The 22,439-nt window shown below is 40.2% G+C and overlaps 3 protein-coding genes across 3 annotated transcripts; all 3 read right to left on the bottom strand.

Annotated features, from left to right (window-relative positions):
* Window positions 1–4,676: 4,676 nt before the first annotated feature.
* On the bottom strand, window positions 4,677–5,879 carry LOC139109817 (uncharacterized). Its single transcript, XM_070669177.1, has 3 exons — window positions 5,444–5,879; window positions 5,045–5,341; window positions 4,677–4,921 (listed from the first exon to the last, which is right to left on the bottom strand). Exons 1-3 carry the CDS (start codon window positions 5,877–5,879, stop codon window positions 4,677–4,679), a joined length of 978 nt encoding a protein of 325 aa, XP_070525278.1.
* Window positions 5,880–16,217: 10,338 nt separating this feature from the next.
* Window positions 16,218–17,742, bottom strand: LOC139113091 (uncharacterized). The gene has a single exon (XM_070673976.1). It carries the CDS (start codon window positions 17,415–17,417, stop codon window positions 16,335–16,337), a length of 1,083 nt encoding a protein of 360 aa, XP_070530077.1. The 5' UTR covers window positions 17,418–17,742; the 3' UTR covers window positions 16,218–16,334.
* Window positions 17,743–19,056: 1,314 nt separating this feature from the next.
* LOC139109775 (uncharacterized) lies at window positions 19,057–21,742 on the bottom strand. Its single transcript, XM_070669102.1, has 3 exons — window positions 21,584–21,742; window positions 20,301–20,922; window positions 19,057–20,174 (listed from the first exon to the last, which is right to left on the bottom strand). The coding sequence occupies exons 1-3, from the start codon at window positions 21,740–21,742 to the stop codon at window positions 19,057–19,059; spliced, it is 1,899 nt and encodes a 632-aa protein (XP_070525203.1).
* Window positions 21,743–22,439: the final 697 nt, after the last annotated feature.

Here is a 22,439-nt window from a genome sequence, read left to right as displayed (position 1 = left end):
GAAAGCTGTAATTCATCAAGGGAAAATAAAAGATTACTATAACTTGAACGAGATATATTTATTCAGAAACTTCCCGCTACACTATCCGGAGAACGGACCCCACAGCACCTTCCCGGTGCAACATCTGGTGGCAACGGTGGGATCCGCTCTCCGGAATCTGGCCGCTGCAAACTAATCCGCCTTAGTCGGCTTGTAGTGCGGGATCTCTGAAACAAACAAGTAAACAGACGTGAGAACTTATTCATAAAAAGGAAGACAGAAGAATATAAGAAGCAGAGAAGGCCGGATGCGAAACCCGAGCAACCACTGACCAGCGTAACTACGGAGCAGCAGCCACGCAGATAAGCAGCCACGCAGATAAGCAGCCAAGCAGACCGAATACCAGATAGAGAAGCGTACGAGCAGCCAAGCTGAGAACATCGCGACTCATCAGCTACCAAGCAGCATGCTGTTACCGGCGCTATTGTAAATTAGTTATATATATGCATGCAAGGCGAAAAGCGAATAAGATTATATGTACCGCGGCAAATTCCTTCTACATTGTCACACGTCGCGCCTATCGTGGTTGAACGGCATTACCGAGCCCGAAAACCTACAACCGATCTTTAAACGAATTCCGTATAGGTCAACGAATCAAACGCGAAGTTTTATCCGCGAAATAACGGTAGACGACGAAATCTTGGACCGCGATAGCGCAATATACGAATTTACGAACGGAATCTCCCTCCCTGTACCCATGTATTCTGGCAACGCGAGTTTTGTGAATTACCGAGAAGTTGAGGAACCCGGTAATCAAAGTCGCCGATCGTCATTAGGGTCGATAGTGAGCGAACTATTTGCGCCCGAAAACCAGCGATTCGTATTCATGATGACCGATAACGGCGAAAGGAACGAGCCCTCGCTTACAGGCGCGGAAGGCGCGAGAGCGCGAACCTCACACGGCGAAAACTCTATCGGCAACACGGAACCCAGCGCGAACACAAATACAACACAGCCGCAGTGCCGACACTCCTCACCGATCTCGCGACCAGGCGGCACGACGCGCGACGACGCGATGCTGACGATACTTGACGCGATATCGCTTACCGCAACACGAGTAAAAAGATTGGAGAACGAATACTTTGCGCAAAGATACGGCAGCAGGCTCAACAGAATGGCGGACTCTTTGCAGCACCCCGTGCCACCCCCGCGACGGCCCCAAAGAGATGTACGACATTCTCTTAACAACTCGCGGCAATACTTAACGCTGCAAAACGCAATCGGTTTTATATCCACATTTGACGGGAGCGACAACAACGTAAAAAAGTTCGTCAAAGCATGCGAATATGCAGCGCGAAAAGTAGACCCGGAAGACGTGAACGAATTACTGGCGGCTATACTTTATACAAAACTCACGGGACGAGCACTCTCGCGATTTGAATCAAAACAAATTTTAAATTTCGCGCAATTCATACGTGAAATCGAAGAAGGCTACGTATAGCGACGAGGTACAGCACACCTCCAGCTAGAATTCAACTAGCTGCGTCAGCGCACGGGAGAAAGCGCGCAAACGTATAGAACCCGAGCCGACACGTTAGTAACCGAGCTATATGACGCGTTGAGCGAAGACTCCAACTACTCGGCGGACGAAAAACGCGGAATATGGAACTCGCTTCAGAAACAAGTACTAAACAATTATCAGACGGGTTTGTTGCCGCATTTACAAACAATCGTCCGGTCGCGGAACTACAGGACGTTACAAGAAGCGGTAGCAGGAGCGGCGGCGGAAGAGAGACAGCGTAGCGCACCCGTACGCACATATAACGAGCGAGCGTAAGTAGGGAATAAACACGGGTTCTAGAAGGAGGGGGGGAGGGGGCGAGGGAGCCGTAGGTGGGAAGAGACGGGGGTATGAATGGGCGACAGATACCCCCCGTCTCTTCCCACCTACGGCTACCTCTCCCGCGCTCCTCTCATCGCGGATTTTTTCCCCGTCCCTCGCCTCCTCAACGCTCCTGAGTTAGAACCCGTGTTTATTCCCCCTCACAACACCCCGCGCTAGCAACAACCGTTAATATATTACAAATACAATAAAAACTTACGTTTTTTAATTTTGTCGTATTCTTTTTATCGGCAGCAATTCGCTGTCCGCCAAAACGGATTGTTTTATGTGGGTGCACAAGTTTATCTGCTTATCAAGTACATATATGCGCTCGTCACTCACGGGATTTTCAGAAATTGAACGAAGAGTTCTGTCTAATATTAATATTCCACCACGGCTGCTTTCACCACATAAGCGATTGTCTAAATATAAGCTAAATTGAGCTAAACTGTGATTTTGGTGTGTACTACACCACACACCGCCTGTACTGAATGGGGTACGATCCCCCAACTCGCGACGCGCAAGAATATGCAGTAGCGACGAACACTTTTCCATTTGAGAGAAATTAGACGTTACACTTGAAAAAATCAGCATACGACTGACAGGCTACAGCTGTGAGCTCACTGCAGACAGTCAGAAAGTAAAACGAAAGCATTTTTTTATCAACAGCAGTCCCGAAGGTGTGACATATACTCATGCGAATCTTTTTACAGCGTTTAGCACGTTTGAAACTCAAGATGCATTCTTGCACATAATGTGAAATTATTTTATATTAAAAATATAAATTTGCAAATATTTTTTTCTTATAAACAATATATTTAATATAAACATTTTTGAAATATAATATAAACATTTAAAACATATACTCATGCGAATCTTTCTTTGAAAATAAGAGCATTACAGACTGTCAGAAAGAAAACGAAAGCATTCTTTTATCATCTACTATCCTAAGGTGTGTGTGACATATACCCGTGCGAATCATTTTAAAAAATGCTGTCAAATCGACATGTGTTAAAAAATGCATCAATATGCAAAAATGTATATATAAAGAGAGGCTGTGAGATGAAAATCTATTCAGTCGTGAAGCATTTGAGTTTTTGTGAGTCAATTTTTATTATAAAGTTTTTGTTTAAAAATGGATTCTGTTTATAACGATTGTATAGAAAATCACATTGATGTGACATATCCAGCAATTGGGGTAAGAACTATCATGTAAAAATACAAACTATTTTAATGAAAAAAAAATGTATCATAATACTTTTTTCAGCGCATATACATAGACAGCGAACCGTTTCATGAGGTGCAAATAAAGCATATCATGAAAATAAAAATTCCACACGTACAGCCCGTAAGTCATCTTTTTACACAAAAATATATTTAAGTAATAAAGAATGTAGAAATAAAATAATTTAATTTTTTAATTTTTAAGATTGGATTGATCCGGAAGAAATCAGTATAAAAGGGTTTATTAATATAAAAAAAAAATATGCGATAAAAAATGAACGCCGTCGCGATAGGGAGTATAATAGATACATTTGGATGGGCCCTCATGAAGGTGGTGATGTTTTCGGGCTGCGCAACATGTTTAACATGGAAGAAGACATCGCCTTTGCGCCGGAAAGTTGGAATTAGGTAAAAATAAATATATATATTTTTAATATATTATAATTGTATTTTTTTTTAATTTATAATTATATTTCAGCCCCCAAAACCTGATTTAAATTAAGATTAAAATTAAGATTAAGATTAAGATTAAAAATATATGTTTTAAATATTTTATATATTTTATATATTTTATATATTTTATATATATTTGTTAAAAATAAAAAAACATAATTTTACATAAAAAATAATTTTTATTTTAATCTTTACAACTCCTCCTGACGCTACAACCACTAATTGAATATTTTAAGGTGCTACACTTCGTCACCATCCGCTAACATAAATTTGTTTATTAAAATTTTTACAATTCCTTTTGATGCTCCAGTTAAATATTTTTAAATACATTTTTTTGTAAAGCGCAATGCGTAAAATGATTATTAATAGGATCTAAAATATTTTGTAAGATTCGACATCTTCATTATCTGCGTCTAAAGTTTCAATGATGCGGTCTTGTCTAACATCACCGTCGAGCATATCAGCCATGTACGTTTCTCATATCCTTTGATATAAGATGCCACACTTCATCGCCATCCCCGTTAACATAAATTTTTTTAATCTTTATAATTCCTTTTGACGCTGCGACCACCAGTTGAATATTTTAAATACATTCTGTAAAGCGCAATGCGTAAGATGATTTCCACATCGCACGGTATTAATAGTATCTAAAATATTTAAAGATTCAATATCTTCATAATCAGCGTCTAAAGTTTCAATGATGTAATCTTCTCTAACATTGTCGTCGAGCATATCAGCCAACCATGCACATTTCTCATATCCTTTGACATATATAAAACGTGACATTTCATCACCATCTACACCTGTTACAGCTGTTGTAATTGTTTTGCCATGTTGTATGGCACGGTTCCTTCTTCCCATGACAATGTATGATGATATTTTATTGTCCAAGAAATGCATGACTTTTCAGATTGTGCCAAAAAATTCCATGGCACTGGATTTTTAAAGATGTAATAAGTTAGAACAGTACCCTTTCTTAGCACTGCAACTTCTTTTACAATAAATCGCCGCCCAATATTAAAACCTTGAAGATCAACAAACGTTGGCGCAATCATGATGAACGCGTGTTTGAAACAATAATAATGTGTAGATAAAATTGTTTCTTTATATATGATAAAAACTGCTGATATAGCAATTTTTATAAGACCTTGCGCACAACGTTAGACAGTGGACTATATTCAACTATGCGATCGTGTAAAATAAGACAATATGCGGTTGTATTTGCAGGAACATTTTCCTTGCAATCAAATTCTAATCGCACGTCTACAGTGGCGCTTTTGATTGACTCGTTCTGTCGAGAGCAATCGATAACAACAAATGGTCCATATGATAGAAATGCTGCTACATTGCAAAAAGCCTCATAAGAACTGTTGCCATAATAAGCTTTACGAAAACGTATATACATATCATAAAGAATGGCGTATCTTTTTTTGTCAAAATCTAAATTCAGATCATCATATGGATAATATTCAGAGTTGAGAAAAAGTTTTACATTCGTTAATTTACAATCATCAAAAATGGTTGATTTTTTAGACATAACGTTTTTGCAATCGGTTTGCAGAGCAAAGATAACGTATCGAGGTTTTTCAAGTTGCGTTGCAGTCTTGACGGCCCAAGAATGTTTTGTAGTACTCTGCAAAAGAGGATATTCGTACAAATCCCACGAGCGAAAAGTCATGCTTAAATATCGCCCACTATCCAAAGTTCGCAGCATGGATAATTTATTGATCTCATTTAATATGACATGAGACATTCGCCACTGAATTTTATGCAATTCAATTTCTGACTCTAATTTCGAATCTCCTATAATGGAATTATTATCATTGCGAGCGCGTATTAAAATTAATTCATGGCGAGCGTTGACAACCACTCGTTTATAATCTTCACAGAAACCTAACAATATACTGAGGGGTACACAAAAATTAAAGAATCCTTCTGACGTAGTTGATGTTTCACTCCATCCAGCATTTTGCAGCATCACAGCATTATCAGATGTTAGCGATATATAATTTTTAAGAGTGCTAGTTATTCCAACGTTTCTGTTGCGATCAATTTCTACACCATTGAGTTCATAACGGATTTCATCGAACATAAATGCTACACAATTATTTCCTAGCGCAGCTGTTAACTTATCGTCAAGTTTTTTTATTTTTATTTTTCCCTCAATATAGAGAAAACTGTCACATGGCAACGTATACAAATCCTGTTGTTGTATTGGTATCCGTATTTCATCACTATATCCAAACGTTGTGTTAGCATATGGGTTGTACGTATAAGTTTCAATTTTAACAATACTATTGTCAAAGATCGGCTTATCATCAATAATCAATATATCAGCCATTTTTAGATGTTACACACAATAAAACCCAATGATTTTAAAAATTCTACGTTTGATGTAGTAAGTTTTTTCTTCACTAATTGAACCCCTTTGGTGGAAGCTGTGTATTTAGTTTGTCTCACGTTCGACGTTTTATTCAAAACGAGCATCTCACACTAAAGTCGTCTCCGCACATGCAGTCTCACGGTAATTTCTTTGCCACGAAAATCAAGCAATCGTCCGTTCTGATCTACAATGCGAATCGTCAAATCAGTAACGCTTCGTACGACGACTGGAAGGTAAATGATCTGTGTTGGAGTTTCAGATATCTTATATCCAGGTGGAACCTTAGGTGAAAATTCATGTATTGTATGTACACGTTTTCCATTACTGTATGCACCCCCCGTTACACTGCATTCAATGCCAATAACATTTACATTGATAATTTGTATTGGTGCGTCCGATTCATGCCAACGTAACGGCTCGAGTATGCGATCTGATGAAAATCCTAACAACGATCCAATGTTGCATGGTTTGGTGAAATTTATTTGATAAATACACTTAATCTCGCTTTTCATTGTATTGTTATTAGCTTTAATCGTTAAAGAATAATCTTTTTCATCATTACCATATGAAATCACGTTCTTTGCAACATCATTGATATGAAGCTCGTCGAGCGTACGTTTTAAATATTCGGCAATATCGCACAGTTCATACGAGCCGTCGGGAATGGTAATACTTTCTCCATCATTATCATCATCAGCATTATCGAAATAGAATGTATTATTTGATAAGTTTACATTAGGAATTGTAAAATACGTTTCAAAATTAGCCAGCCCGAGTTCATATTCTCCATCGCTTAAATCTATAGCGGGAAAGTAACTCACCGCGAGGATACTACTTTTGCCCGATAACGTGAGCGTCAGCGACATGTTTGATACTGAGTTTACAGCGCATAATGTTTGTTCTTAAATTGTGTATCGATTGTCTGCAGAAACTGTAGACATAATTGCCCACAGTTGTTTTGATTATATCGTTGATATGGTAAGGTATTATATTCAATTCGTGTTGCATCATTCCCTAGATATCGAGCAAGTTCTTGTGGCGGTCGAAGATTGCCGAAACTATCAAAATATATAGCGCGATTTCCTCTTTTCGCATATGCCACCCAGTGGGTACTTAATCCTTCAACTTTATCTAAATTCACAATACCGCTCTCGTTTTGATGTATTCCCCCAATCGGTAAAGTATTACGCATAAAAACGCCTCTAAAATATGGAATGCGCATGTGTTTCGCTAATTGTCGCAACTGTATATCGGTAGTAGCACCTTTGGGAAGTTTTAACGTCTCATCGGCGTTTTTTTTTTTTCCTTTCTTATTTCTATTATTTTTTCGAATTCCATCACCACGTTTGTATGGAGCAAGATAAACACCGCGACCTTCCATGGCGTAATTGTGACGTTTCATTTCTTCAAGTTGGCGTTGTGAGGCTTTTTTATCATTTACAGCTTTTGCGATTCCTGCGGCTCCACCAGCGAGCGAACCGATAACACCCAGTAAGGGTAGAAGCGGTATAACGCCACCACGTTTCGCTATCGAAAGTGTTTGTTTCTTCACCGTTTTCTTCTTCAGCGTATTCTTCCTCGCTGCACATAAGCCCATACCAAGGTTCGTTTTTGCTTTCATAGCTGCCCATACGGTTGTGGCTGCAGCTTTTTCACCAAAACTTGAATCTTCTGCGTTAATACGTTGCAGCGCTTTATTGGCGAGAATATTGTCAGCCACGTGGCGCTCTGCGAGATTGTTGCTACGTAAGTAAGCTATATCGTGATCACGACAAACTGCATCTAACGGATTAATTCCACGATCTCCTTTGGCAAATCGTTCGTTTAATCGAGTTCCTGGGCCGCAAAACTGGTACCCGGGTATGTGCAATTCAAACGGAAGTGCGTTAATCGCTCTGGTTAACAAGCCTCGCCCAATTTTCTCAGACATTCAATACAGTTTTTTATTAATGGCGCAGGACCGTCAACATGCGTTTCATAACTCAATAAATTATAATGTTTTAAACATCGGCGGTATTGCTGAACATCTAAATCAGCCTTTAAGTGTTCAGGAAGCTTATTCCACAAATAGTCAATATGTTGCGAAAATCGTTGCAATAAGAATATTTTTAGAATATGTTGTAGTTGTTCAGCTGTTAAATCACAAATATTATAGTCGTCCGACAGCAACAAAAACATATTGAATACTGAGCGTTTAATTTTTATGCACACAACTATAAATATATCAGCATGGATGATCTCATTTAGAAGGTAAAATGCGGTTCATACAGCAAGCGCCACCAATCAAGGTAGTGAATTTCGATAACAAGTTATTTTCCGAGTGTGTGTTACATAGACATGGAAACATGTTACCGAGTTCTATTCGCGCTATCATTTGTGGTCCATCAAATTGCGGTAAAACTAATGTATTAATAAGTCTGTTGGAAAGTCCGCATGGTATACGATTTGAAAACGTTTATGTATACTCGAAATCGTTGCAACAACCAAAATATCAGTATTTGAAAAAGATATTGGCACCAATAGAAGAAATTAATTATTTCACATTTTCAAATAATATTGATGTTGTTCCACCGAGCGAAGCACTTCCGAATTCTATATTTATTTTTGATGACATAGCATGTGATAAGCAGGATGCGGTAAGAGAATACTTTGCAATGGGGCGACACGCGAACGTTGACAGTTTTTATCTTTGTCAAACGTATGCGAAAATATCGAAGCATCTTATGCGTGACAATACGAATTTTTTAATTCTATTTGTAACACGGTAATTTCCGGTCCGGAGAGCTCGTCGGAAGCCAGAGTGCGAGTATAAAGAAAACCGAGACTTGGTTTAATCGAAAAATAAAGAATTTATTAAAGAAAGAAAGAATATTTAGTTAAAATATTACATTTAGTCTAACAAAAGGAATATATACAGTCATAAACTAAAGAATGAATTGCAACGAAAAACGGCTATCTGCCGTAAGCTGGATTCCCAGGGAACGCTAGTGCGGGTCGCTTTGGGACTTATCCTAGGTAACAGGCCGTGTCGGTCATACAGGCCTCCGCGGGTTACAGGACGGCCGCTCAGGCCGTATCGGACGCACAGGCTTCGCGTTCGCGAGTCGGCGGCACGGATTACAAACCAGGCCGTGAGGGCCGTATCGGACGCACAGGTTTCGCGTTCGCGAGTCGGCGGCGCGGATTACAAACCAGGCCGTGAGGGCCGCATCGGACGCACAGGCTTCGCGTTCGCGAGTCGGCGGTGCGAATTACAAACCAGGCCGTGAGGGCCGTATCGGACGCACAGGCTTCGCGTTCGCGAGTCGGCGGCGCGGATTACAAACCAGGCCGTGAGGGCCGTATCGGACGCACAGGCTTCGCGTTCGCGAGTCGGCGGTGCGGATTACAAACCAGGCCGTGAGGGCCGTATCGGACGCACAAGCTTCGCGTTCGCGAGTCGGCGGCGCCGCGACTTAATTCAACCGTGCGCCGGAACGCCCAGGGCCGTGTTGGCGCGAAGAAACGAGAGAGAGAGAGTCGGGAGCGCCCGAGTCTCGGAGATGTCGGTGTCGAGGATGGCCGGGAGCGCCCGGTCGAAGGAAGACTCGGGAGCGCCCGAGTCTCGGAGATGTTGGTGTCGAGGATGGCCGGGAGCGCCCGGTCAAGGGAAGGCTCGGGAGCGCCCGAGTCTCGGAGATGTCGGTGTCGAGGACGGCCGGGAGCGCCCGGTCGAAGGAAGGCTCGGGAGCGCCCGAGTCTCGGAGATGTCGGTGTCGAGGACGGCCGGGAGCGCCCGGTCGAAGGAAGGCTCGGGAGCGCCCGAGTCTCGGAGATGTCGGTGTCGAGGACGGCCGGGAGCGCCCGGTCGAAGGAAGGCTCGGGAGCGCCCGAGTCTCGGAGATGTCGGTGTCGAGGACGGCCGGGAGCGCCCGGTCGAAGGAAGGCTCGGGAGCGCCCGAGTCTCGGAGATGTTGGTGTCGAGGATGGCCGGGAGCGCCCGGTCAAGGGAAGGCTCGGGAGCGCCCGAGTCTCGGAGATGTCGGTGTCGAGGACGGCCGGGAGCGCCCGGTCGAAGGAAGGCTCGGGAGCGCCCGAGTCTCGGAGATGTCGGTGTCGAGGACGGCCGGGAGCGCCCGGTCGAAGGAAGGCTCGGGAGCGCCCGAGTCTCGGAGATGTCGGTGTCGAGGATGGCCGAGAGCGCCCGGTCAAGGGAAGGCTCGGGAGCGCCCAAGTCGTGAAGAGCGAAGTCGGTTTTGGAAGCCGGGTGAGCCCGGTCGAGGAAGTCTTGGGAGCGCCCAAGACCTGGAGGATCGGATGCTGGGGTGCTCTCCAGCGCGGAACAAGGTGCCTCGTCTGCGCTCGAGGCAGCTTATATACCCGTGGGCCCGGGAGTGGGGGCCCCCACTCCCGAGCGGTCGGGTGGCGGTGCGCGGTGTGGGCGGTTGGGCGGCCCGTGTTGCTCGTTGCGTAGGTCCGCGCTACTCGCCGCGGGCGGCTGGTCGGCCCGCGCGTGATTTAAACGTGGTCGGGACCGCGCGATTAATTTGGGCGAACGGTGGTGGTCGCGGCGCGGGGTCTGAAGTATTCGTGGCCTCAGGCCACATATTTAAACAGGATGTTACAAATATGAAACATATATATAATGATCATGTTAACACTGATATGTCATTCGAAGATTTTGATAAATTGTGTCGAATATGTTGGCAACAAAAGTATGGCTTTGTGGTGATTGATAAGAACAGTGCTATTTCAAACGGTCGCTATAGAAAGGGATTTAACGACTTCGTGGATTCATAATGTGATCAGTTGTTGTCGATACACCGATTGATAACTGTCAAGCTCGATATGAATAACAACAATGAACTTAAAAATTGAGAGATAATTGCGAAGAAAATTGCTCAAATGAGCGATTCGATTCGCAAAAAGTATCATGCTATGAAGACGGGAAAAATGGAAGAAGATATCGCGTTGGAGCGACATTTTAAACCCATCGTTGAGCCTCTTAAACAGATTGTAGAAAACACCGTTGGAAACAACGAAGTTGAATCAGCCATATCAAAGAACGAATTGTATTTTCCGGAAAAAAAAGATGTGTTAACGCCAAAACAAAAACGATTAATTACAGCATCTCCAATATCATTACCTGAAGAAAAAGAAGAAAGTAGATCGACACCAAAACGGAATCGATTAATAAATACATCGTTGATATCTTTATTGGGAGAAGAAGAAGATAAAAGTAGATTGACGCCAAAACGAAAACGATCAAATGCAACGTCACCGATAACAGCATCGACTCCAATTAAATCAACGTTAGAACGATCACACACCATACCGTCCACATTAAACGAGACGCCTAAGTTCGCGCAACAACGAAATTTTTCATCAAGGGAACGTTCACACTCACATTCCATTGAAGACGTTTTCGATACCGCAGACGAACCGTTGGTAACATCTATTCGACAAAAGTTGCAAACATCAGAAGGTTGGAAGACTCTTCAAACTCATTATGGACCGTTGGGGCAAAAGTATCTAGGCGCTGTTTTGAGCGGAAAAAAATCTATTAACATCGATAGCGTTTACGGAGTTTATTTCAACGACAATGGAACGATGATTGGCAACAAGCGTGTTGATTTAGATAAAAATGATAATATATTGATAGATGGTCAAAGGATCCTGGAACAGTGGTACTTTACGAATTGATTTTTATGAGATTTCCCGATGAGAGCAGTTATACTGATACCGATAAAGAAAATTATAAAAGTATACTCATGGCAACGAATGCACATAAACGTGACTACAATTCTCAAAATCAAGTAAAGAGTAACAAGGGTCACAAATATAAGAATATAATCGCTCCTGTGCTGAGTAAAAAAATTGGACAAGGTATACCATACGCTGTAACATTAAACAATAATAAAATCGATTATGTTCATTGGGATGATCCAAACGAGCTCGTAGATTGTTTTCGATTGCTCGAAGCCTCACGCTATGCAAGTCATAACGCTCACGACAATAGATTTTATCAATTATTGAGGAACTTCGCGAAGTGGGGCTTATTATAAATTGAAGTATGCATACACAATTTAATCATTTGATATGGAAATGCCGATTAACAAGTTTGGAACATTGCTTAAAGATGGTGGAGGAAGTAATACTAATCAACATTATCGATATAATGCGTTAGTTAGAAATTACGTGCGCGATAACGCTCTTTGTATAACATCCACCGATTACGACGCGCGATCACGCAAAATTAAGCATGTAGCTGAACCTTTAGACGATGATGATGCTGTCAACAAACAATATGTTCAACAAAATTTACAGATTTTAAAGAATGAAATTGTGGAACTTAATAATAATGTTCAACAGAATGTGCAGAATTTAAAAGATCAACTAAATGAACTGAATAAGAAAATAGAAATACTACAGAGTAGTCTACAGGTTGTGGTAAACACGCTTCGCAATAAATTTATTCGCGGTGAACAGAATTAAACAGCTACCGTTGCCGTTTGCTGTTCCCGTTTGTTGTTCCCGTTGCCGTTGCCGTTGCCGTTGCCGTTGCCGTTGCCGTTGCCGTTGCCGTTGCCGTTGCCGTTGCCGTTGCCGTTGCCGTTGCCGTTGCCGTTGCCGTTGCCGTTGCCGTTGCCGTTGCCGTTGCCGTTGCCGTTTCTATTGTTAATACCGTTTTTGTTATCATTTTCGGTGTTGCTATTGTTCATATTTATAAAAAAAATTTTTTTAATAGTGCAGTAAATCTCATAGCTTTAAAAATGTCAAAGAAAATAAGCTCAGAAAAACTACAATTGGTAAACGAATTGCATACACCAGCGAGAAGAAATTTTTCTTGAAGGCGTGTCATAGTGCGCGGGTATAATGACTTGTGGCAAGCTGATGTAGTCGAGATGCGCCCATACACACGTGTCAACCGAGGTTACCACTACATATTCACCGTTATCGATGTGCTGAGCAAGCATGCATGGGCTGTACCATTAAAGACAAAAAGCGGTATCGAAGTTGCAACAGCGATTGCAAAGATCTTTCGCAATAATAAAAGATGTTCGAATAATCTTCAAACTGATAAAGGAAAAGAATTTTACAACGCAAACGTACAAAAACTCTTGAAAAAACATAATATTAACCATTATTCTACATACACTGTAATGAAAGCGTCAGTTGTCGAACGGTTTAATCGAACGCTTAAAAACGCTATGTGGAAAATGTTTACACTCAATGGAAATTATAAATGGCTTGATTCACTGCAGCAGCTCGTTTTGGATTATAATATGCGAAAACATCGAACTATTGGTATGCGACCTGTCGATGTTACCCCTGCAAACGCAGGCAAACTCTTGGCAACGGCCTACAGCCGCCTAAAGATTGCTGCTCCAGCACGGTTTAAAACTGGTGATTCAGTACGTGTTAGCAAATTCAAAACAATATTTGAAAAAGGCTATACACCAAATTGGACTACGGAAGTATTTACAATCGTCAAAGTGCAAAAAACTAATCCTGTGACGTACTTGTTGGAAGATTCTTGTGGAAAACCTATCGCTGGAGGATTCTATGAACAGGAATTGCTTCATGTAAATAATCCTGATGTATATCTTGTTGAAAAAGTGTTACGAAAACAAGGAAATAATGTTTATGTAAAGTGGCTGGGATTTAATAATTCACATAACTCATGGATATGCAAGAATAACGTTTTATAAGAATTTTATATAATTAAAAAAATTTTTTTATTTACAATATATAATGTATAATGTATAATATATAAAAATTTTTTTTACAACGGTATTTTATAATGCCCCCATGGTAATGTTTCAATAGAATCCTGTATAATATATCGTTTATCATCATATGGACTTAAAGCAGTTTTTTCCTCACGTATAGTATACACTTCGTGCAGCTTAGATCTTATACATGTTTGCTGACGCGTCATTTCTATTTCCTCCTTCAAGCATCGTGTGTAATCATCAAACGTTATCTTCTTGGCGACAACATTACTCTTAACACCTTTAATCTTTTTTGTATCTTTTTTACCATCTACTCGTAATGCATACATTTTTGCTCGAAGTCCAATGAATTCAGTCATAATCGCTCCATTGTTTTCATGTTTCATCAAACCTGGTACTTTTTTATTGACTTGTGGAATACCATACACATTGTCACAAGCGTAATCACTTGTATCAAATATATTCATATCACGTTTCATAATCTCATAAACGTCTTCACACTCTATATAATATATAAGACTGTCTGTGTCAGTATACATAATTTTACATTTATTTTGATAAAGAGGTTGCATGTACTCATGATGAAATTCATATAAACATGTTTTAGATATGTCCAGAATGCACATTCCAACATAGATCGGTTTATTAAATTTCACTTCAAGTTTACGCATTTCAATCGCTACCAGATTTTCGGCGAAAATGCTACGACTATGAAAATTCGGTTTCGAGATCAATGCCTCAGCACCAAATCTGCCCCCCCCAATGTGTTACGAGCCTTACATCAACATGATTACGCACGTTCTCCATAGTTTTTCCAAATACTGCATTATTCATTAATTTATACAAGTTTTTTTCAAAATCATTTTTTGCAAGCGTTCTAAATTTAGTATTAAGTTCTATATAAACACGTAGCCATGGGGATTGTTTAAATAGTAATATGCGATGTATTTTTGTAAAATGCAGTCCATGATTAATACATTGCTGTAAATTTCGATAATGAATGATGTAACGCTTCTTATCATATAAGGTTGCGAGAAGCTTGTTCTGCCGCTTACCGGGTGGCTTATCGCGCGTTGGACAGAATGGCAGGTCGGCATGCGCATCATGTAAACGTTGTGAATACTCTAAATCAACCTCGAAAATATAACCATTGGGTGAGTCTAGTGGCACACTCATCACATCGAAATTAGAAACATTGTCAACCCATTGAAAATCGGCATATGGTAGCGGTTGACACATCGTCTATCCATACAAATTATTAACATCAAAATACATTGAATATGTTGATAATTTTGATGAATCGTATGACTGCATATACTTATTATTGGCACATGCATATCTGCTTGAGCATTAACTTAAACCGCCGCGTATACCACGTTCAATAAACATAACCATATCAATGTCAGTAAGAAGTTCAAATTTTACACCCGTGTGTTTTAACATCGCGTCCCACGTAAAACCTGGTAAAGTGTAATAATACGCGGGATCAAGTTTGTAACTCGCTATACAGCTGTCTCTAAAGTTTTCAAATATGTCAGCTAATAACAAGACATCAGTTTTTAAATACAGATCACTGTATTCTCCGAGCGTTTGAATTGAGAATCGTTGCCAGATATCTATAGCGTGTGCATAATCATTTTCAGATACTGTATCATCAGTCAATGAGCTGTAAAATGATTCACGTGGAGGCAAACATACATCTTCCAATTTTTCAATACTGTCAACATATTCATATGGAAAGACTCCTTTACGTGTTAATAAATCAAAATTTTTATTAGTTAGATTAGAAAATTCATATCGCGACACTCGCAATTTATCTTTACTTAGAAATGATGCTAACTTCTCAAGACTTGTATTTAGAAATTTAAATGAATCAATAAACCTTAATTTTATACAATTATTTCTATTATCGGTGGTGCTTTTAACATTTTTTGTAAATGATATATATTTCTCTTTCGTTATGGGAAGCAGTTCTATAGTTCCTTCATAGGCAGTTGCAATTTCTTTGATAATAAAATGTGCATCGTAACCCGATAAATTATGAAAAACTATGGGAATACAATTCGAATTCATATAATTTATATTACAATTTGAATGTGCTGGTCCTCTATATCGACCGGTTAAGTGACAGTGATCGCGGACTCGTATGTCATCTGATACAAATGGTTTTTCACATATGTGACAATGTGTAGCTTTGTTAAAATTTTCCAACTCGTCTCGTGTAAAATCAGCCATGGGTACATTAGCTGATAAAATTGTTTTTACATTATGCGCTAAATTTTTAAGTTCCTCGGCGAACCATGCGACACAGTTATTACCGCGATGAAACCGATACATTGATAGCGACTTGTTGTATGAACAGCATACATAATACCCTATGCTAAAAACCTTATGATGTTGGTGTGCACATGTAGATGTGGTAGAGTCAGCATTCGTTTTTTCTAGGGTACATTCCAAATCGGCATATACCACAAATGGAACTCGTTCCTTTCTAGTATAGTTGTCAAAACTTAACCATTTTTTTTCATCACATGGTAATATAATTGCGCACTCATTAATTTTTCCACAATCTACGCTGTGTACCATTAATCTTTCACTCGAACTAAAGTAATGTAAGCATCTGGAATAAAGAATATAAATGCATTAAAAATTTTTTATTGTATAAAAGAAAAAAACATTTTTTACTTACATTTTATACTTACCGATCACAAAAAAATTTCTTACTCTTTGTTTTACTAAGTTGTGAACTTATAAGACGTGATAAATTTTTTATCAGTGAAAAATGTCCAACATTATTATCTCGCTGTGTGTACAACAAATGAATGTGTCTCTCTCGTACTTTATCTGTGAGTTGTATTGGTAGAATTTTTTTCTTCTCAATCGTATATATGTTGATGGAAATATTATTAAGATTTTCAAATTTTTTAACATGTTTCATAGTTATTGGAAACTCAATACCTTCAAGATTTAACACTGTTGCATAATGTGGATATGATATTATTCGATCCACATGTTTCTCGGCTGGGTATAGAGCGGCTACCACTGACCATGCGAAACATGCATTGTCAGCAGATTGTATATTTATCACAGCTCTTTTCATTTTAATTTCCTGTGGTAATATTACATGGCAACCAGCATGTAATGGATTGTGTTTATTTACATTTATCATCAAATTATGTATACGCGACAGTGCCCACCCGCTGTCACGTTCTTGAAATTCATCCAAGGATGTGAGAATAGGCTCGATAATGCGTGACTCGTACCACTCTTGTAGATCACTTGAACGAAAGAGTTCACAGTTTTTTGTGCACACACTTTTATTTGCAGTTTTATTGTTAGCTACAAATTCACCATTAAATACAACATTAATTTTTATATTGTTATGTTTATGCATAACATTTTGCACATGTTTTAATACAATGTTTCGCGCATCTTCCAGAAATTTGTGAGGTTCGATATAGTTTGAATTAATTACCACACCAGTTAATATGCGGCTTTCAAAAGCTGTGTCAATTTTACGCCATCGAAGTCCTTTATTTTTTGTATTATGTCCAGCACCCACATGAATGAAACGTTGTTTTGTTAAATCTCTTAAACTTTTGATACGTGCAATACATGCAACTAGTGATTGCTTCGCACCGATTGATAATCTTGCACGTTTATTTCGCCCCTGGTCCTCCAATAATTCGATATATTCTTCACATTGCTGATTCCATGCATTAAATTCTTCTAAAGTCAATCGATCTGCTTGCGCTGTCAACTGTTGCTCTCGTCGATCCATTTTGTTCTCGAGATTTCAATACGTTAAATGATAAAATGTGATGTATGCTCCACAGTTTTATATGTGGTATATGACAAACTGCTACGTTTACATTTTTAAGTAAGTTCAATGAATTCATAGCGATTATGTCAGCATTTTAAGTATGCACCTTCATAACGATGGAGAACACATAAAACACTGGAAGTCGCCTGGTAATTTTATATTTTTTTTAATGTTAGCAGTTTTGCACGTGCATATTGTGATAAGTGACATACATGTGGCGTCTACAAATTTTTGCTTAGTATTTTTTTCAGCACATGTGTATAACGGCGCCTACAAATTTGCGCTTCTCATGCAATCTTCATAACATTATTACCTATATAAAATCACTGTTTTTTTTTATTTAAGACTAAACGCTTGTAATCCACACCATTGCCTGAGATAACTGGCACGTGTGGCGTCTGCAAATCTTGCATTTCCAATGCAATGCAATGCAGTAGCACGTGTGGTGTTTGCAAAATTTTGCAATCTTTATATGATATTATTTTTATTACAATGTAATAGCGGTGCCAACAAATTTGCGCTTTTGATGCAATCTTCATAACATTATCCCCTATATAAAATCACTGTTGTTTTTTATTTAAGACTAAACGCTTGTAATCCACACCATTGCCTGAGATAACTGGCACGTGCGGCGTCTGCAAATCTTGCATTTCCAATGCAATGCAGTAGCACCTGTGGTGCCCGCAAATTTTGCATTTCTGATGCAATCTTTATATGATATCATTTTTTATTTTAAGACTAATGCTTGTGATCCCCACTATTCCCTACAAATGTGATCCATATAAATACCATCGGGTGACAGTTCACTAAATTTATATATATTTTGTGTTAAGAGAATATGGCTGATTTAAATGCTGTAAATGACAATGGAGAATTAATGGATTTATCTGATGAGGATGATATTGGATTGCCCAACGATAATGATTATGTGAATGATCAAAGTGAAGATCTCGAAGATTGTATTTCTCGAAAAATAAATTCACCACAACTTTTCGCGCTTAATGGACGTACTAAACATTGTATGTTGTCTTTTTATTATTGCACACCTAGTGAAGCTATTGCAGTATGTGCACCATGTATGATTAATTTAGCTTGTTGCACCCGAGCGGTGCACGGGGTCCGTCCTCCGAATAATACACTTTCCAGTGTAGTCGGTGTACGGTGGTGTAAATAAATATATACTTAGTTGTACAAAGTATAGTGATGGATTTATTTCTCCTTAATGTTTCGGTGATAGAGTTACGAGTCGCTACCTCGAACTCCCGAACTGACTTGCACGAGCTTCGGAGCTCGTGCATTATATATTATTATTTTTTGGTCTTGTCAGCGAAATAGCAGAAGGAAGTGGCCGCGTGCCCTACTGCCTTCTGCTGATAGCGCGTGATGTCGAAAGGCTGACAAGACGGATTCTTGAGCTCAGCAGATTCCAACAGTTTGGCAATCTGCTGAGTTGTGTATAAAAATGTGTCGCGCGTGGTGGTCAATGACCAGCGTGCGCTGTCGGGTTACAACATCCCTCCCCCTTAGGGGAAAAGAAAAAGAGTGAGTATCTCTATTTTTTTCTTTTTACAATTCTTAATTATTATATTATACATTTTTATGCTTTTTCGATCTCCGTCGCAGCGGAGTTTTTTGCCTTTGGTTTTAGCGTTCGCGGCGGAAGGGCAGGAGTTTTATTTCTATTACATTTTTTAACTATTGCGGTGGTTATAATTACAATGATGGTTATTGTTATGAGGAATGTACCGCCGCTGGTAGAGTATACAAGTATTTTATGTATAGGTATTTCGTTTGCCTTGTCTACTTCGTCGTCTAACTCATCGAGGCTATTCGTTAATTGTTGTAGTTCTCGTGGGTTAGATATAATTGTTTCGCCTTGTAACTCATTCTGCTTTAATTTGAGATTTCTTAATATAATGTTTTTTCGGTCGAGTGTCAGGTTGTATGCAGGTAAGCGTGTCATGATGTGTGATTCATGCACGCTTTTGGTTCGTATTGATATGTCAGCTGTTATTACCTGACATTCGCCGAAAATAGTAAGTTTACCGGTGTTTTTAATTTTAATAATATTCCTGGGGTGGTTTAAACAAAATATTTGGATCTCCTGTTCTTCCGTAGTTGAGAAGATCCATGATTGGGCTTCGTGTAGGGAGATCCATATGGTCGCTCTTGATAGGAGGTGTCGGGTTTTGCACTGCGTCGGTTGTTGATCCGGTCTCGTGAGTGCTTGTATTTCGCACGGGGCATTTGCCTTTGCGTGGTATATCGGATAACTCTGAGTGCACACGTACTGTTTGTCGCTGCGTTTGCATTTTTCTAACTCGGTCGCGGTTAATTTTAGGTAGTTATTATTTTTTTTGTCGAAAGCGATTATTTCATTGTCGTTATTTATGACGTTGAATATGTTTTCACCACTATACACGGGGATTGCCGTGACTCGCATTACCTCAAAATTTTCATATCCCACTATCGGGAATTTTATAATTGTTATGATTGCATTTCCTTTGTAATACGCGCTGATCTCTGCGTATTCGTGGATATTGTACCAACTTTGTTCGTTGATACGAAATGGGAAGTGATTTCCCCTTCTTAATTTTCCTGCGGCTTCCTTTAGTTCCGTTAGTATTTTTTCTAACGGAAATAACCGCAGATTCAGTATGTCGGATTTTGAATGTGTCAAGAAATCCGTGATGTCGTGCACATCATTTAATGTGTCTGTGATCAATGTTCTTACTATAGACACGAAATCTAATGCGTACAGTCGGCGTGTTATCTGGTCGAGTTTCTAGCTCACTACCGCTGTCGCGTTAGCTAGATTTTTAATATGTTGGTCCATCTTACTTTCTGTTTTTCGGATGTAACCTATCGTTGTGTTCAGAATTTTTATCTGATTTTTTGCGATATGTTGCAAAGTTTGTTGTTGCGAGTGTAGTATTTCTAGTTGTTCCGCGATTTGTTTCTCGTCGTCTACGTCCATCAGGCCGAATAATGCTTTTCCCGCTTTCCCGACGAAATCAATTAAACCTCTCTTTTGTGTTGCGGACCCATATATAACTTGCAGCCGGTTTATTGCGGTTGTTAATTTGTCGTATTCGGCGAGCGTTGTATATAGTAGCTCGTTGCACTTGCCACCTATGTTTTCTTCATGTGCCTCATGGAAGTAATTGCAGAGTTTTTCTGCTTTTTCCGTGTAATTTTGTATTTTCTTGTATCGCTCTTCGATGGTTGAGACATCTGTCATAATTACGAACTTCCATGTAGACGTTGCCATTTGCAGAAATCCCTGGCTCTCATAATATAATCCGGGGGTGTATGTAAACCAGGCGAGAGAATACGGTAGTGAGCGTGTATCCGTGTTTTCTCCTAAGTTCCTGGCTTGCGTTATCGTGAACGCAAGTCTGAAAAATGAGTAGCCTTTCTTACTGTGTGTTAGTTTTGATTTCATATTTTTATGTAGAAGTGTCTGTCAGTGTCGTGGTGTCCAACGTCTACAGTGGGAACGTCTTTTTGATGAGGTGAGTGCATATTACGATTAAAATTTCACTTATCTAAACTTTTTATTTTTGCACGGCTCAAGTTCTTTTTTCTTTACTGCTGCCTTCTACTTTCAGAGACTCTTTAGTCTGTCTCGAGAAGTCTATTGTTAACGAGTCTATTTTGCGTGTTCTTTTTTTCAAAAAAGTAAAAAAAAATTTTTTATTTATTGTGCTTTTTTTTTTTTTTTTATATATACTATACATATATGTGATGTGTGGTGGTCGGTTTTTTATAACTTCCTCTTGTTTCCAGTGAGTGAGAACGTGTCGTCTGGATGCTATCGGTGCGACGAGCCCCGATTTGCCCCCCTGTGTTTGGGGCATAGTATGTCGCGGGCTTGCCTGCATTTTTGCCCGCGGTGCCGGAGCACCTATGCTCCTCGGTACTGCGAGGAGTGCTCCGTTGCTGCTTTGTCGCCTAGTTCTACGGCGACAACGGTGCCGGAGCACTTGGCAGGCCCGTCGACTTCGACCGAGGGGGCACCCGTGGGGCTGCCGCCCCCTTTGTACATGCCGCCCATCGGTGGATTCCCTCCGATGGTCTGCAGGGAGCTTACTACCGGGGGGGGATCGTGGTGGAGGAGATACCTGAGTTTTCTCATCTTCCCCCTTTCCTCCCGGAGGATTAACCATCAAGCCCCCTGCCATCGGAGGCATCTTCGCGGATGTCATCACTGGTGGAGCCGCCACCGTATTCTTTGGTGGCCTATCGTTCGGGGGTGTCTGCGGCCCCGGACCCAGGGTCATCGCCGGCGCCTCCGTATGGTCTGCGGGAAGTCATCACCCGGGTGGAGGAACGGGACTTGTGTGTGCGGCTCGCCGAGGATGGGTCTCGCACCGTTGATGTCCTGCAGTCTGGTGAGTTATTTTTTATTTGCCGCTTTTGGGCTTTGAACTCTGTTCCTTCCTGCTGTTGATCCGTCGTCCAGTCCCCTCATTCAATGCTCCTGGGTATCAATTTTCTGTTTGCTCTGTGGCATGACTCTTCTTTTGCTTCTTCTCTCTCTCTCTGTTTTACCGACTCACCATATCCTTTTCCTTTTAATGTTTGATAAATAGTTTTAACCGGTTAGCGTGAACGCGAATGGTTTTCCTTCCCTTTTTTATCGTATAATTTATTTCGCCGTGTTTTTCTATTATTACGTATGGTCCCACCCATTGCGCGTCGAGTTTCTTTGATCGCCCTCGCCGTACTGCTTCGTCGTGTAATAGTACGGAATCTCCGACTTTGAATGATTTAGGGTTTGTTCGTATGTCGAAGTTTATTTTTGCTTTTAATTTTTCCTTCTTAGCGTGTTCTCGCGCTAAGAAATTTGATGCTCGTAGTCGTTTTCGGAGTTCTTGTACGTAATCTCCGTACGAATACGTTTGCTTTGGTGTGCCTGACACTGCTGTAGGCAGCAAAGCTTGGTGTCCATAGATGAGCTCGAATGGTGTGAAACCC

This window comes from Cardiocondyla obscurior, linkage group LG02 (assembly GCF_019399895.1).
Source record: "Cardiocondyla obscurior isolate alpha-2009 linkage group LG02, Cobs3.1, whole genome shotgun sequence".
Taxonomy (NCBI): Eukaryota; Metazoa; Arthropoda; class Insecta; order Hymenoptera; family Formicidae; genus Cardiocondyla; species Cardiocondyla obscurior.
This window is presented reverse-complemented; position numbering and strand designations above follow the sequence as displayed.

Excerpts from the sequence above, each read along its gene's own strand:
- LOC139109817 (XM_070669177.1), bottom strand. The coding sequence starts at position 5,879 with ATGGCTGATATATTGATTATTGATGATAAGCCGATCTTTGACAATAGT. Across the intron at positions 5,342-5,443 it reads TAATTTTTGTGTACCCCTCA|GAGATTCGAAATTAGAGTCA; the intron begins GTATATTGTTAG and ends ATTCCATTATAG. Across the intron at positions 4,922-5,044 it reads ATCAACCATTTTTGATGATT|CTTATTATGGCAACAGTTCT; the intron begins GTAAATTAACGA and ends GTTTTCGTAAAG.
- LOC139109775 (XM_070669102.1), bottom strand. The coding sequence starts at position 21,742 with ATGACCCTGGGTCCGGGGCCGCAGACACCCCCGAACGATAGGCCACCA. Across the intron at positions 20,923-21,583 it reads GGGAAGATGAGAAAACTCAG|ACACTTCTACATAAAAATAT; the intron begins GTATCTCCTCCA and ends CGACACTGACAG. Across the intron at positions 20,175-20,300 it reads TTACATCCGAAAAACAGAAA|ACACATTAAATGATGTGCAC; the intron begins GTAAGATGGACC and ends CATTGATCACAG.
- LOC139113091 (XM_070673976.1), bottom strand. The coding sequence starts at position 17,417 with ATGGATCGACGAGAGCAACAGTTGACAGCGCAAGCAGATCGATTGACT.